The sequence below is a fragment of the Pagrus major genome, chromosome 3, assembly GCF_040436345.1.
Source record: "Pagrus major chromosome 3, Pma_NU_1.0".
Classification (NCBI taxonomy): domain Eukaryota; kingdom Metazoa; phylum Chordata; class Actinopteri; order Spariformes; family Sparidae; genus Pagrus; species Pagrus major.
In genome coordinates this window covers 10864412-10880114 of record NC_133217.1, presented here as the reverse complement: position 1 = coordinate 10880114, position 15703 = coordinate 10864412, and the positions used below count along the sequence as shown (strand labels likewise).

At 40.1% G+C, this 15703-nt stretch overlaps 1 protein-coding gene across 1 annotated transcript; it reads right to left on the bottom strand.

The window, feature by feature from the left end:
* Nucleotides 1-2768: 2768 nt before the first annotated feature.
* On the bottom strand, nucleotides 2769-14747 carry hepacam2 (HEPACAM family member 2). The gene is made up of 9 exons (XM_073463319.1): nucleotides 14593-14747; nucleotides 9696-10055; nucleotides 9321-9608; nucleotides 6561-6860; nucleotides 5270-5395; nucleotides 4949-4970; nucleotides 4797-4831; nucleotides 4477-4550; nucleotides 2769-3927 (listed from the first exon to the last, which is right to left on the bottom strand). Exons 1-9 carry the CDS (start codon nucleotides 14648-14650, stop codon nucleotides 3817-3819), a joined length of 1374 nt encoding a protein of 457 aa, XP_073319420.1. The 5' UTR covers nucleotides 14651-14747; the 3' UTR covers nucleotides 2769-3816.
* Nucleotides 14748-15703: the final 956 nt, after the last annotated feature.

Sequence of the window (15703 nt, the reverse complement as noted above, 5' to 3'; positions counted from 1 at the left end):
TTTGTTTTGTTGTCAACGATGCGCCTCCATCACTACGAGAAGGAAGCCATAGTTGACCGTCACGTGACTGGTACGGCGAGAATCGGAAGGTGCCAAAGCATCCTGGGAAATGTGGTTTTATTCAGAGGCTTGCTTGTTATTGTTGTGACAGGTGTAAAAGCTGGAAATAATTTGATTAAATTAAATAAAAAAATATAGAGGTTGTTCTAAAGAAACAAAAAAAGATATATATTTAAAAGTGGTGTAAAGCATTAACATTGTGTTACATGTATTACTGTCTCACACCACTGGATGGTGGTAACTTACCATCACATCACAGAATGCAAAGTAAAGCATGGTTATCTTGCCTCCCTGAAAACTGTTACTCTATTTCTCTAGTTTTTAAGGTGAGACATTTGAACTTTTTAAGTCATTGTAGGGAAAGCACATGGTCCTGATGTGGTGCACACCGAGATCCTTGCATGCTGTCATGGCTTATACTTGAATAGAATGGATAATTAATGTTACTGGCAACACGTATCCTGCTATGACAAGTCAAAATGTCTGTTGTGAAAAAGGCCCATAATTACTGATAGTTATAGTAGAATTAACTTGACTTATTTCTCTACAGAAATGTATATAATTTTCAATATTTACAGACATGTTGAAAACATTTGACCATCTTAGCAAATGTGATACATGATTATAAGTTGCAAGATGTATGAATTTGCCACCTGTTGAACTCATACTTTAAACAAATAGGGGCAGCATATCACGAGAGTAGCTGACTGCTGCTAACTGTATTCTGTTTATGACTGTAGCTCCTGTTAGCTTGTTAGCTCAGTTAGCCATGCAGCTACGCAGAGAGTTGGTGTAGACTATACACCGCAAGCACAGGACTTTTTGGACCACTGTGAGGAAGAAGTTTTACGGCCTGGGGCTAGCTAGTTAGCATGCTAACTTCAGTAGATATCTCTACAACACAATACATAGACATCTTTGACATCACATCAACAACACTGTTATTTCTTTACATTCTGTTGATATTTTTAGTTATTTTTTGAATGTTTGAAACTAAAATTCTTACATATTGCACCTTTAAGTAGTATATCAAGTATAAGCCTACAGCATTGAATTGTTCCTTACATGTTGATTCATCAATAATAATAAATATCCAATAATATAATATAATGTAGTCCATGTAATAGTATAACACTGACAAGGGGCCAAGTTAACCATCTGAGTAGATGGTATCTTTCTGTGTATTTGTAGCATGTTTGATGTTTTTGTTTACATACTGTAATTAAGTACATATAACCTGGTGTAAAACAGGTCATACAACTTTGTTTTATCGTTTGTGTGGCCTCATTATTTACCAACCTATACTTTGAGCGAGAGTGATCATGTCATCATGTCATGCCATTCATGACTCAGTGCCATGTAGCTCCATCTCTGCAAAGCAATCAGACCTGGCTCTGCATTGTAAACTGTTCAAACTAATTACAAAACCGGTGCATGCAGACCCATTCAGCCTGCCATGTAATTGCCCCCTTGGGTGTTATTTCGAGCAGCCCTTGGTTAAAGGCACGCAGCATGCACCAGACAGCAGGCACTGTGAGCTCTAGTTCCTGGTTAATGATGCCTCGGGCTATTTCCCAGTCAAATGAAGGTGAGGTCGATCTCCTTCGGTGAAGTTGCTCCGCTGTTGTTTGTTAGGCAGTCATCCACAGTGCGGAGCCTCCCTTAAAGCATACACTGAGACGGAACAGATGGCAACCCCTACCCGGAGATGCCACCACAAAGACACAGCACACTGAGTTGGTCAGTTTAGACGCTATAAATAGAGGTGGATACAATGAACTGCTTGTTGTTATGCAGGGGAGCATCATGATAAGCTTGATATAAGGTTCAGATCTTGACAATTAATTATTTTAAAAAATGTATGAGTGTAATCATTTTTCTTGTTGTCATACATTGGCAATATTGTAAAATAATACTTCCATCACAGTATAGTTTCTTTGTGAAAACCTTTAAAACTCACTAGTTTTCTTTGGAAACAAGTGCCAAATCATTTCAAATGTTTATATTTAAAAAAAATCATATTGGATTAACTTAGACTACTACTTACTGGAAGCACTCAGCAAAGGCTTGACAATGAGGACAGCACAATGTTTTGGTAATGAGCTGAATCATAGCAGAAAGCAGACTGCTGCCTTGTTCAAGGTGGGAAAACACAACACAAGTCTAATGAATTTAGTTCATTGCAAATACATTTTGACCTCTATTTTGGAGACAAAGCATTCTTGTGTCTGGTTCTCTCTGTGTCTTCTCCCTCCTCATCCCTCTATCTCTCACACACACAGAGAGAGAGAAGCAAGCACACACATTTTTATCTGCTCGTGACAAGGTGTCAGCAGGAGCAGGTGGAGGACACTCTGCCTCATGCTGAACCATCCGTCTGTTGCTGCCTGTCTCCATACCACGCCAGGTACACGGCATACCAATACGACAACAAAGCTGGGACAAACAAGCACTCTGAAGCAATTTCAAATCCAACTCAGACACTTTGTGAGAAGAGAGATCGCAGCCAAGACATCAGACAAAGACTGGCTGTGAAGCAGCAGAACAACTGACATCTTTGCTGGCTTCAGCTTTTAATTTTTTCAGAATCTGTGATTAATAAAGTGCTCATTTCAAGCCCAGGCTGCTATTACCATTCCAAGAAAGAGACATAAAGAAAGAAATGGCAGAGTGAGCACTGTCTTTGTCTTTAAAAATTACCCAGAATAGTAAACAGATATATCTTTAATAAAGTACAAAACAAACATGTGAATGCAAACTGTACAATAAATTATGAATCATTTTCCTTGTTTCAGCATTTCACTTTATCCATGTTGAGCAGAAGAAATGCTACATTTGAGGGAACAGGTTGATGTTTTTTCTATAGGAATAAATAGATTTGAGCAAAACATAGAAATAGAATAATAGGTATAAACAATCTGCAGTATAATCCATGTACAATATTTACAGTTATATATATAATTCATTCAAGAAATGCATTCAGTATAACACTTGTTTTCATACAACACAGACTCTCCTTGGTGGGAATGTTAAAGATATTAATCAAATGGCAAATAAACCTCCAGAATTTAAAAATTAAACGTGTTTTAAATAGTAATCAAGGTATGGGAACAGAGCTGCAACTAATGATTATTTTCAACGGTTGATTAATCTATGGATTATTTTCTTGATTAATCCATCTGTTGTTTGGACGATAAAATGTCCGAAAATGGTGAAAAATGTTGATCAGTGTTTCCTCAAGACCCAGAAAATATTCACATTTTAGAATCCAACAATTTTGACATTTAATTTTCTAGAGGAACTCAGTTTAATCACTAATTTAATAGTTGACAACTAATGGATTAATCATTGCAGCTCTTAATGAGAATGTGGGCACCTTGTAGGTACCTGATAAGATAATATAAATAACAAAAAACTCCTAACTTGCTTGGTTTAATGTGATCACTGTGATCTCAGTTTTTGAACAAAACAGGTAAAACAGACTCAACCTCAGTTTTACCTTCACATAAAAAAAATTCAAGCCACACATACACTTTCATCTCACAATAACGTCAGCAAAACATTTAACATCTGTCCCAAACTGTGGACAACAACAGTGCATGATCAGGTTGTGTACTCACACAAGTCTCCTTCATCCCCTGTGCAAAAAAAACGTGCCACTGAAACCAGTGTTTCAGCGACTCAAAGAGAATAAAGCTACACAAGAGTCTTCAAGTGAAATGGCTGTAATCTATATCGCAACTCTCCGACTCGAAGTCAGTTCAGCAAACTGTGAGTTGGGGTTTCAGGGACATGTCTGATCACATCGTAGATGGTGGTGTGCATGTCCTGAACAGACTCGAGGCGAGCCAGAGATCTGCACGATGCCTGCAGGACAGTTGCAAAGGAATCTTAGATATACACTCAACTGTTCGACAATGCATAATAGCTTCAAATCATTCTGAGTTATCATAGACCATATTTACACGGCAGCCACTTTCCTCCGACGTCTTGCTCAGGGTGGGAAGCTAAAATAATGTTATGCTGCTGTGTTCCAGATTGTACATTGTTTAAACACGGAAAATCTGAAAAGTTGTTACCGCTTAATGATTGATCAGCTACTGAAAAGATGATGGATAGTGAAAATCTGGAGGGACGTGGTCATAGTTCAAGGTAAAACAAGAAATTTGATAACCCATTAGCTTACGTTAGCATTTATCCACTTCCTTTCTACCATCACTGTTTACAAACGTGTACATTTGTACAAGATGTGCATTGTTATTTCAGAGTGAATGGTACAATGATCACAATTTGTCACATTACATGTTTGTAGGACAGAGAGTTCAGCAGTGCAACGTTTGAGCTTCTGACCGAGAGCGTGATGTCAGAGGAAAATGGCCGCCGTGTGAATATGGTCCATGTACAACATTACAATACCTGTGCAGATTCCATTTTCCCAGGTATGGAGACAAACTCATAGATGCCGAAGTCTTCTGTTGCATCCTCGTGACCTGTTGATGCATAGGTTTCAATGTCAGACCAACATTTAGGTTATAGTAAAGACATTAAAATAAAATCTGTGTCAAACTTTAAGACTAACAAGATGAACAGGAACAGCCATAATCACAAGACCTGTTTTTCAGTTGGATTCAATGAGACATCATGACCTTGTTGTGTGTATGTGTGTAAATATGATGTAGGCATACTCTATAATGTGGGTGTCCTTGATGGCTGCAGTGTTATCACTAGTAACTTACCTGAACGATGTGGTCGTTTCTGCTCTGAAAGCGGTCTGCCCAAAAACAGACAAATAAAGCTGTTAGTTGAAGTATGGACACTACATATGAGCTACTTAATATTTCTACAGTATGGTTAATGCCTGTATTGATTTCATATAAAAGGCTCTTACCTGTTGTAAATGCTCATAAGTACTGTTGATAACAGAGAGAGAGAAAGGGAAATACAGGGCAATAATTATTGACAAAGAAATTACACATTATTAAATATTACCTTATCTTAACTTATTCAAATGTTACTTTGTTATTCCGTGTGACCGCCATTTGCAAGTTATTTACATATATGATTAACTGCAACAGTGTAATATATCAGTGGGGCAGCCGTTACATGTTATCTACACATCTCAGCATTCACACCTGTGGATTTCAAACATGGAACATGTTAAACAGGTCGCAGGACAGACTGTGAGGGCTCAGAATAATTATTAACTAACCTCTCTTAGGGTGGCAGGTTCTCCTGATGAAGAACAGCAGCATGCAGCCGATGATGAACAAAGAAGAGACAGTAATGGCTGCCAGAGGGGATACAGAGTGGCCCTCTTGGGTGTGCTTCTCCTTCCCTGTAAACAAACACAGGATGGACACTCATGTTAACAGTCATTGGTCTACTAGTGTGATCCATTGTGTACAGACTTTCATTGTCCCCAGAGGATAAATCCTCATGACTTTGAAGATGATTGATGTGATATTGAGTCTCTACCATAGAGAATAAATTCTATTAACTTTGGTGATAACTTTTCATCTAACGTCTGACAAAATTTAGATACTATGTGTCATGACCAAATACCTTAAAGGTCCCATATTGGAGAAAGTGAGATTTCCTGTCTTTTTTATTATAAAGCATGATTGCGTGCTAATAAACACTGTGTAAGTATCAAAACACGCAACCACTGAGAAATGCACACAGCCCGTATTCAGAAACCATGCCTTCCAACAAGCAGTCTGGCCCTCCGTAAGCTTGTGATGTCACAACTATACGGTCACCGCCCTCAGCCATGCCCCCAGCACAGCTGTGGCTGCAAAAACACCAGCTGAGGTGAGACAGTTCTTCAGACTGAGGGTGAATAGAGGTGCTGCAGCAATGGAGGGTACGAGAAAAAAATAATGTGTTTTTTTTCCACATTAGAGTGTTTAACACGTGAGTACAGCCCCACACAGCAGCTAGCATGGCTAGCCTTATTAAAAGGTTGGTCATCAAGAGATTTTGATGTCAATAAAAAATGGATGCTGTCATGACTTCTGTTGACTCATTAAACAGCATTTTAAAACATAGCCAGTATCAGCAGAAGCCATCAGTGAGTCTCTCTCAGTATCACCGGGACAACATATCAATGTCGCATTCAGCACACAGAAACTCTACATGCAATAAAACTTAGTCAACAAACACAACAGCTGGTATCCACTGTTTACTTTCCCAGTCACTGAACTTTAATACAGGCTGCAGGCGCTGGAACCTAGCAACAGAGATAAAACATAATAGCCATGTATATTATCATATTTTATTCATAGCCTGGTTTCACTTTTCACCTGTTGTATACTCATTTCTTCAACCACCCTATTTTAACTACATGTTCCCAAAGCTGTCATTGTCAAGATATATCTCTCGTAGCTCATAAACCTCTACTGTGTTGGCACCACTCACTGTTTACTGAGTGTTTATCTCAGAGGATTCCCAAAATCTACCCACGCTCTGCTCCCTCCTGTCACGTTCCACCCTCTACCCACCTGTTCCTAAGCTGGCCACCACCAGAGTGAACTGGGCCTCGTCCTGCTTCTGGGTAACGTTGTTGAAGGCGCGACACAGGTACTCTTCAGCCTGAGCCAGTCTGTAGGAGCGCACCTCCAGCCGCGGGCCCTCAGTGATGACCTGGCTGGCGTTGCGGCTCTTGGAGATCCAGACGTAGCTGTTGGGAGGGTTGGAATCAGCCTGGCATTCAAAGAAGACAAGCTCTCCGGGGTTGATGGTGAACACCTCTCCTGTCCGCAGGCCCTGGCCTGAGTTCACCTCCAGGTTGTAGGGGCCATCTGCAAGGGCCAACAGTAGGTCAGGAAAACATGACAGTTTGCTGCTCATTATAAAGAGAAGTTACTTTTTTTAATTAATTTTCTTAATGCATCATGGGTCAGCTAAAAGATTTGGACTACAGGGTCATTGGTTCAATTCACAGTCAAGCAGGATAAGTCCTGGTGGAGAAATGAAAAAGCAGTCCTTGCCCTTCCCAATTTAAAGCTAGGGTGCCCTTATACACGTCACATTACCACAAAACAGCTCCAGGGGAGATGTTATAACACAGCCCAGACGCCAGAATTAAATGGTGGCATCGTATGTTTCTGCAAACCACGGCTATGATACACTTGCACGTTTCGTATGTATCATATCAACATCTATACAATACGTATCATATTATGTTCAGATTATCTGTACGACCTCACATTCTTATCAGGAGGAGCGGTTGGTGGTGGTGTGACAACTCGGCGAGACGGTTGCTAAGCTAGACCACCGTTCGCTTCCTGTAACTGACAGAACTGGGTTATCACATCAACTGTTGGGACGTGTTGCAGCTGTCTTTCCAGGAACAGAACCGGGTATTTTTAGTGAGACATTCAGACATTTTCCAGCCCTGTTTGTGGCCAAGAAATGAGTATTTATGAACCAAAACATTATCTTTTCCTAACCTTAACCAGGTGGTTTTAGTGCCTAAACCTAACCAGACGTTAGGTACAGTGTTGTCACAACATAGCATTAAAAATTAAAACATATGCCAGCAAATGGGTTGTATAACAACCAGGGGTGGAAGTAACTGATTACATCTACTCAAATACTGCATTTAAATCATTTTTTGGGCGATTGTACTTTTATGAGGATTATTTCTATAATTATTGCTATAATTTTACCCGTACGTAAGTAGGCATTACACCATGTAATCTACTTAGTTACTTTTAAAATCATAACTGAGTACTCAGTACAATTTGAGTTAATATCTAAACCTTTCATCTGCATTTGTAGCCAATAACGCTATCTGAGTAAAGTAACTAATACTCTGAGCAGTGTTTGAGAAGAATACTTATTTCATTGATGTAACAACACATGAAACTTTTCTGATGAATCGAAATGTTTCTTGTTTCAGGTAGATCAGCTGATATGTGTTATAAAGTAAAAAAAATACTTTAAAAGCGAAAACAGAAAGATTTTATTATAACAACAAAATATTCTCCCTTTTCCTGAGTGGATGTTTTTTTTCATGGTGACAACAGCAGTGTCTCCCTGAGCCAGGTAGTTGAATAAGATCTTTGTTTAAGTCTTAACTGTAATATAATTAAGTGAGTGGAAACACAAACTTTGCAGTTCTAATTAAATGTGTTGCATTTCAAATGAGTCTGTGCACACTGCTCTGTGAGAAAATGTCATTGTCAGCCTTACATTAACATTAATAGAGGCTGAAATAGAAAGTGAACATAGTAAAACTGAAGGAGATACTTTAACTGATAGTTAAACGGATGTTACTCAATGCTCACACATTGAACTTGTGTCTATGCAAACAGAAATGATGATAACGCTGCCCATTGTTTGAGTACACTGTCTGACGTGATGGGAAAAAATGAAGGAAGTTGCAGAGACATAACACCAAGGTTCCATCGATACGTTTACATCAGTTTTGTAAACATCCTACACATTCAAATGAATTCACAGAAAGATCATATGTACAGTCGGTTCAGACAACAACGGGTGAGTTTATCAGTGCATCTACACATTTTACGGTAGAACAGAGGAGCTCTGTGAGAAAGGTCTGCTCCCATGCAAATATTATCAGCCACGTGTTTTCGATCGTCAGAAAGAAGTCTGATCTCATAGACATTTACATACTGCCTAACCTGCGGTAGAACAGTGCAAAAAGAGAAAATACAGAACTAAATGCATTGCATGAATTGGTATTAGTAGAGGAGCAAATACATCCTTCAACCAAATGTCTGTGAAACTGAACATCACAGGCTGTTCTGACCTTGTAATGTTAACAGAACTGGTGCCCATGTGTGCCAAATTAAGAAGACTTATGTGAAAGAAATCACACCTAGAGCCGATTTTTGGCTGCATTGTTGACTTTATACTATTTATGTGCTTGGTTCATTTGGGGTAAACAACAGCTTATACATGAAGGTCACATTATTCTGCCATGTTAGATTTCCAGGCAACCCAGGAAGTGTCTGATTCAAGACCGTGTAATATGAGCCAGGCATTTTGCACTTCTTTTGGTTGTTGTTTATAGTCTCTGGTCTTCATAACAGCTACTTTGAATAAAAGCGAACAAATTCAGCCACATTTGTCATGCCAACATCCAGCTTTTTATACTATAAAATGCATATGTGATGATTTCATTCTCACAGGAAATGAACCACACTACAACTAACTAAGTGGGAAGAGACTAGACTTGTAATTTCAGGTGGGAAAGAGAAGAAAAAGAAAAAGGAGAAAACAGATCTACTCACAATAGACGTTGAGATCCACAGCCCTGCTGTATTGACCCTGGCTGACAGGGTTGCTGGCCACACAGCGATAAGTTCCCTTGTCCTCCTTTCTCACAGGACTGATGAACAATGTGGAGTTGTCTTGGGAGAAGTGGTATCTGTCACTGGGACCCAGTGCGATGTTGTCCCTTAGCCACTGGAACACAACTCTTGTTCCATTCTCGACAGAACAACGCCAGGTTACGTTTGCCTTGTCCTCAACAACTGCATACGACGGGCTCTTCTCAATGACTGGAGAGGACACAGGGACTGAGGAAGAAACAGGACATTTTGGTTGATTTAAGGCTAAGCTTATAGACATCATCAAACTGGTCACCATGATAGGAAAACACTCACCGTCCACTGTTACATGCACAGTTCTCTCCTCTTTGATAACCAGTCCTGTCTTGTTATGAAACTCTATGTTGAGCTTCAGGTGGTAATCCCCCTCATCGTCCTGGTTTAGTTGCCGGATTTGTAGAGACACATTGGGTTCTCTGAAGACGAGGTGGTTGCGGTACATCATGTCGGTGATCGTGGCCGCTTTGGTAAACGTCACTAACGTGGATCTGGAGCCACTTGGCCTGGTGAGGGACCACGTTCCCTGGATCTCAACTTCATCCAACGGGAAGCGGGTCTCAACAGACAGGAGCAGTGGCTTCCCTTCAATACCATGATGGACTAATGAAGAGATGTGGATGAACTCAGAGCTGGCTTCTGAGATGGCAGGAGAAGAAGAGAGGGATACGGAAGGTAAGAAAGTGAGAGAGTTACTTCACAGTCGCTGTAGGATTTCTCCCATGACATACATCAGGTTTCATACATTTCTCTTTGCTAATTTAAAGCTTGCTTCAGAAAGAAGTTCTTTACAAAGTGTGTCAGCTACTGAGTGTGTTGTCTGTTTCTTAAGTGTCCATTTCATTCTGTAATTTAAAAAAAGGGTGTTGGACCTTGATGCAGAGACAAGATTGATAACCAATATCCAGTACTCCATATCTTTAACGGTCCCATATTTTGCTCAATTTCAGGTTCATAATTTTATTAAGGGTGCATTGTCCATTGCTGCAGCACCTCTATTCACCCTCTGTCTGAACGCTTCGTTCTAGCTCCTGTCTCTCTCGGGACCCCCTCCCAGAAAAACCTTGTCTGCTCTGATTCGTCAGTTCTCACACGCCTGAGCAGGCACTGCCCATGTGTTTCCCCATCAGCTCTGTGGGTGTATTTGCAATCACAGCCACCATGGGAGCATGGCAGAGGGCAGTGACTGTATAGTTGTGACATCACAACCTTACAGAAGTTCTGACAGCTTGTTTAAAGGCCCAGTTTCTGAATACAGGCTGTGTGCTTATCTTCGTTTTGATACTTTGACAGAATTTATATGACCTTCCTGACATGAAATCTCACTTGACAATTTTCATGTAAAAAAAAGATAATGTCTTCAGTGTTTTTCATCAAACCAATACTGTCTTGGTTTGTCACTATAACAGATCCCTTTTGCATTACACATTGTTATTTTGTGTCTTGTTAGTTTAAAAATATTTATATATTCCTATCAATGTATGGTAGCCTATAAGCCTACTGTATAGAATATATTGTGGTGACAAAACAGGTCTATTTCCATTTAAAGATGAACCAAGTTGAGTTTTGTCGTCTTCTCACATATTGTATATCCTCGTCTTCACAATGTGCAGGTCCTGAAACTGCAGTGAGTTAATATTGACCCAGCTCACTACAGAGTGTCGTTGTTGTCAGACAAGGCTGAGGCCTGTCTCTTTGATCCTGACTTGTCCCAAAACAAACACTTGGGCTGTCTGAAGTAACTAGAAAACTGTTGGTCTATTTGCACCCTGCTGTCTATCAAAGCGCTGGCTGGTTGCCATGGCAGTTTATTCTCTGCTAACCAACTGAAAACATTAACGACGGGAGGAGCTGTGGTTGTTTACAGCAGCTAAAGGTGCAATATATAAGAATTGGCCACCTCTCAAATACATTCTCAAAAACAAATAGGGGGCAGTATACCACCAGAGCAACTGCTAACTGCTGCTAACTGTAGCTCCACTTAGATAGTTAGCTCAGTTAGCCATGCAGCTAGCAGTATGGACAGGGAGCTCGAGGACCAAGCTAGAATTGGTGTTTACAACTAGCACAGGAGTTTTGGACTAGGACTGGCGGGTTAGCATGCTAACATTAGCAGATATCTCTGCAACACAATACACAGACATAATGTCAAACTGCTATTTATTAACATTCTGTTGATAATCGTTTTCAGTTCTTACATATTGCCCCTTTAAGTTTGGATTTAATATATAGTAACAGTTTCTCTCATATGCTGTGCAGTTGAAATGATCCGGTCTGTCAGTCTTTCTGTCTTCCACACCTCATCTACTTTACATTCCTGAGTTCAAGGGTCATTAATAATATATCAGAGATGTGACCTGATGGTGTCATTTCACAGGAATTTTTTGACAGCTTCAAACTTCATTGGCTGGGTATTTTTGACAGTTTGAAGTTAAAAAGTGAGACTGGGACTGTGTTTGGGTGCCAGGTGGAGTTAAGCAGCAGCCTGTGAGTAGGCAGTGCTACTGTGAAACAAACTCACTACAGCCTCTCACTTTTCTTTTACTTGTGTCCTTTTGTCTCCCTTCTGAGTTCTCTGTGTCTTCTCTTTTTCCATTCCCGCATCAGAGAAATGACTTTTAGGAAATGCAAAATATTTAATCCGAGGGCTGTTACTTCTAGTGCAATAAAATCTTCATATGAAAATACGGGGGAAATATGAGTTTAGTTATCTCTCTTTCCCTTTGTCACCCACCCACTTCTCCACCCTCCCCTCTGACCACTCCATACTTCCTCCCTGGGGACGTCCAGCTGGTGTCAGACAGGTCCCTGGTGACTGCTGTTCATGTCACTCATCACAATAGATCCACTGTCTGTCTGGTGTTAAGTTCTAAATAATAAATGCAGCACAGACGTCCACTTTGACACTCTTACAAGCCTGCAGGCCAGTTTCTCTGTGTGTGTGTGTGTGTGTGTGTGTGTGTGTGTGTGTGTGTGTGTGTGTGTGTGTGTGTGTGTGTGTGTGTGTGTGTGTGTGTGTTGTAGCAGGAGTGTGCCTGTGTTTACACCAGCTGAGATCGGTGAAAAGGCAGAGCGAGGAGGAGTGTGCCGAGCCCGCTCCTTCACTGTTGTCCCCAAACAACACGCATATTGTTGTGGTGATACTGAGGAGATTAAACTGGCAATTGCCTCAGAGGTGAGAGGATATCTTCACGTAGTGGTCGTGCAAACACACACATACACACACACGTTTAAACAACCATGTGTGGAGAGCCACAAGCACCTGCCTCTTATCACCCTCACACACACACAGCAGAGTTGTTTGGATACCAAATAAAATCTCCCAGTGCGTGTCCAAACGCCACCATCTTCTGTCCTCTTTCAGATAAGACAAATAGTGCTCCTTAAGAAAGGTTGATGATACAAAAACATCAAAGCAGGCAGGAGAGCTTGTGTATTAGGGACTTTTTGCTGTTAGATTTATCTGGCCATGTGAGGTCTGCTGGTACGTGTCTGTTATCACTGAGTCACACAGCTGTGGTCTAGGTCACTTCTCCTTTCCACTGACCCCTTCCTTCTGTCTCTATTTACCCTTCATCAACCAAGATATGTTTCCTATCTATCTCATATATTGACATTCTGGGGTTGGTTTCAATATTGTGTCAATTAAACAGTGTTAAACAATATTTTCACCTTCTGATCAAGTTAATTAATTTGAAACAGACTTATGTTTGAAATTAATGTCATCAAATGTATTGAAATACTGTATTTATTTAAAGGTGCAGTGTGAAGTTGTAGGGAAGCAGTTCTCATGACTGAATAAACTGAATAAACAAACTGACCTTAAAGACAAACACAATTTCATACCGTTTTACTTTGTTTATATGTGGCGGACCCTGCCACCTCTCTAGCTTCAAACAGTGTTCTGAGACATTATTTTCCTCTGAGAACAGCTTGTTTAATCAGTTATGGAAAAAAATAATATTTATGAGTTTGTATTATTACCTCATTAATACTGTACATTTAAATTTCTTCCCACATTACTTCCCAAAACTACATAGTGCCCCTTTAATAATGTACTTTATATGTATTATTGTATACATCCAATGACACACTGTCTGTTGACAAATATACCAATTTTTGCTGTTTTTAATTTATTATAAAAGAAATGTTACCATAAATATTCCACACATATCAATATAAAATACCAATGTATGATCAAAATAAACATTCATTACATTTTGTAATATATTCTTGAAGCAAAATGACAATGTATAGGCATGTTTTGTCAAATATATGTGGAGTCTTTTCATACATTGTTCTGGCTCCACTTCACATTTCTGAACTCCAAATTCCTTATTTTGCTCCAAGACCTCAAAGGGAGATTGTGCTTTTAATGTTTAACCCCAACGTTACAAACAACAAACTCTCCCGAACTATCAGATCAGCATTTGATTAATGTCATATTTCTCTTGAATTCCCTTATTTTACTGCATTTTATCTTGTGGATTGTATGATTTGCTCGCTTTGCACCTATATATTGTGTGGCATTATATTTTGTGAAGTAACTTGTAACTAAGTTTTTTAAAAACTGCAATATAAATGAAGTTTATTACTATTATATCATAATGTCTTTTTAATACATTACATTATATTTACAGTATATGTCAATATATGCTTGCTCCATAAGCTGACAGTGGTAGAAAAGCAAATCTTGTCACATAAAGTCACATGGCGATGACTATGGAAAGGACATGCAAAACAAACCAAGACTCTAAAAGGATCATTTTGTGACTGAGAAACTGAAAAAGGCTGTGGGGAGGTGAAGCTAACTTATTGACCAACTTGTAATGTAACCCAAATTATTACAGCATTAAGATGCCACATTCAACTTTTTTAAAATGCAAAACATACAGTGCTTGTCCTCGAAGTTCATTCCTCATGCTATCGTTGTGTTTTTAAAATGTTGCAACCCGGTTTCATTTCTGCTTCTGAACTCTTCAAAGACAAAAGATTTCACAAGGCTTCAGTGAACATTTTTGTTACAGCACACCACAGAAAAAAAACTTCCTCAACTCACCCTCAGTTTTACCCTGCCAACCAAGCAAACAGCAACCACAGTAACTGCTATAACTGCACCAACACAACACTGACAACTCAAGCAAAGCACCTCTCTAACGACATGCTTGACGCTCACCTGTGAGGATGAAGAGAAGTGAGCAGACATAAAGAGCTGGTCCTCCTGTGGCCCCCATGGCATCTTATCCTCTCGGGATATGTGGGACCTCTGACAGGCAGGCAGGGAGTGAGGGATGAAGGAGGGAGGAGAGGAGTGGAAGAGAACGAGGTGGTGGTGGAGGAGGAGGAGGAGGAGGAGAGAAATGCGACTGGTTGTGGTGACAACATTTGCCAGGGAAATAAGAGGAGCTAGCTTTAGCCTGCATGCAGCCAGGCCCCTCCCATGTGACACCAGGAGGAAGAAGAGGTCCACCTGGCAAAGAGTATGGTCCTCACACACATGCACAGAGCTGCCCTAAGGCTTGGGGGTTTCACTCCGTCATAGAGAAACTGAGCCATGAGACTGTAAAAGGATAGTGGAGAGCAGGATGGAAACTGTTTCTTTACATTATAATCCACCAGCTGGCTGCTGCTTCAGTCCCCCAGGCTGTGAGACAAAGAAAAAAGCAGGCAGACAGAGAGCTTTTAACGGCCAACGTCACACAGACTGGTTAAGTTACAGAGCTCTCAGTGGACTATAATGGTCAGCAATCAGCTACTCTGTCTAGAATGATTTTGTAGTCTGGAAATGAAAGAACTAAAAGACAGAGACTCAAGGGTAAAACTCAGAAATGTTGTTCTGACACTGATACATGTATCACTGACCTTTCTAGCACCTTCAGGATACAGGCTCTCGTCAAAAGACATTTGTAGATAACATGTTCGTATTTTTTTTCAGCCTCCAGGGAGACATTGTGGGTGATGAAATGATTCCATGACAGAAACATAGAGGAAAATCTGTTGTTAATTCATGTCTGGCCAAACATCCCAACAAAGACTTGTTTGTGCCACAACCAATGTGTGTTTTACTCTCAGGCAAAAGTCTGTATAGTAGACGTTTCAATTAATTTTCCTATGAGGAAGCTGGGGATTTGTTTGTTTCTGTTAAGACTGCCACAAAGTCCCAACAGTTCCTGAAATGATGGTCGGCCTCTCACATTTTCATAATTATTTAAAAGTGCATTTGTATGAATTGGCCACCTGTCACATTCATACTAAATAAACAAAAACAATAAACAAATAGGGAGCAG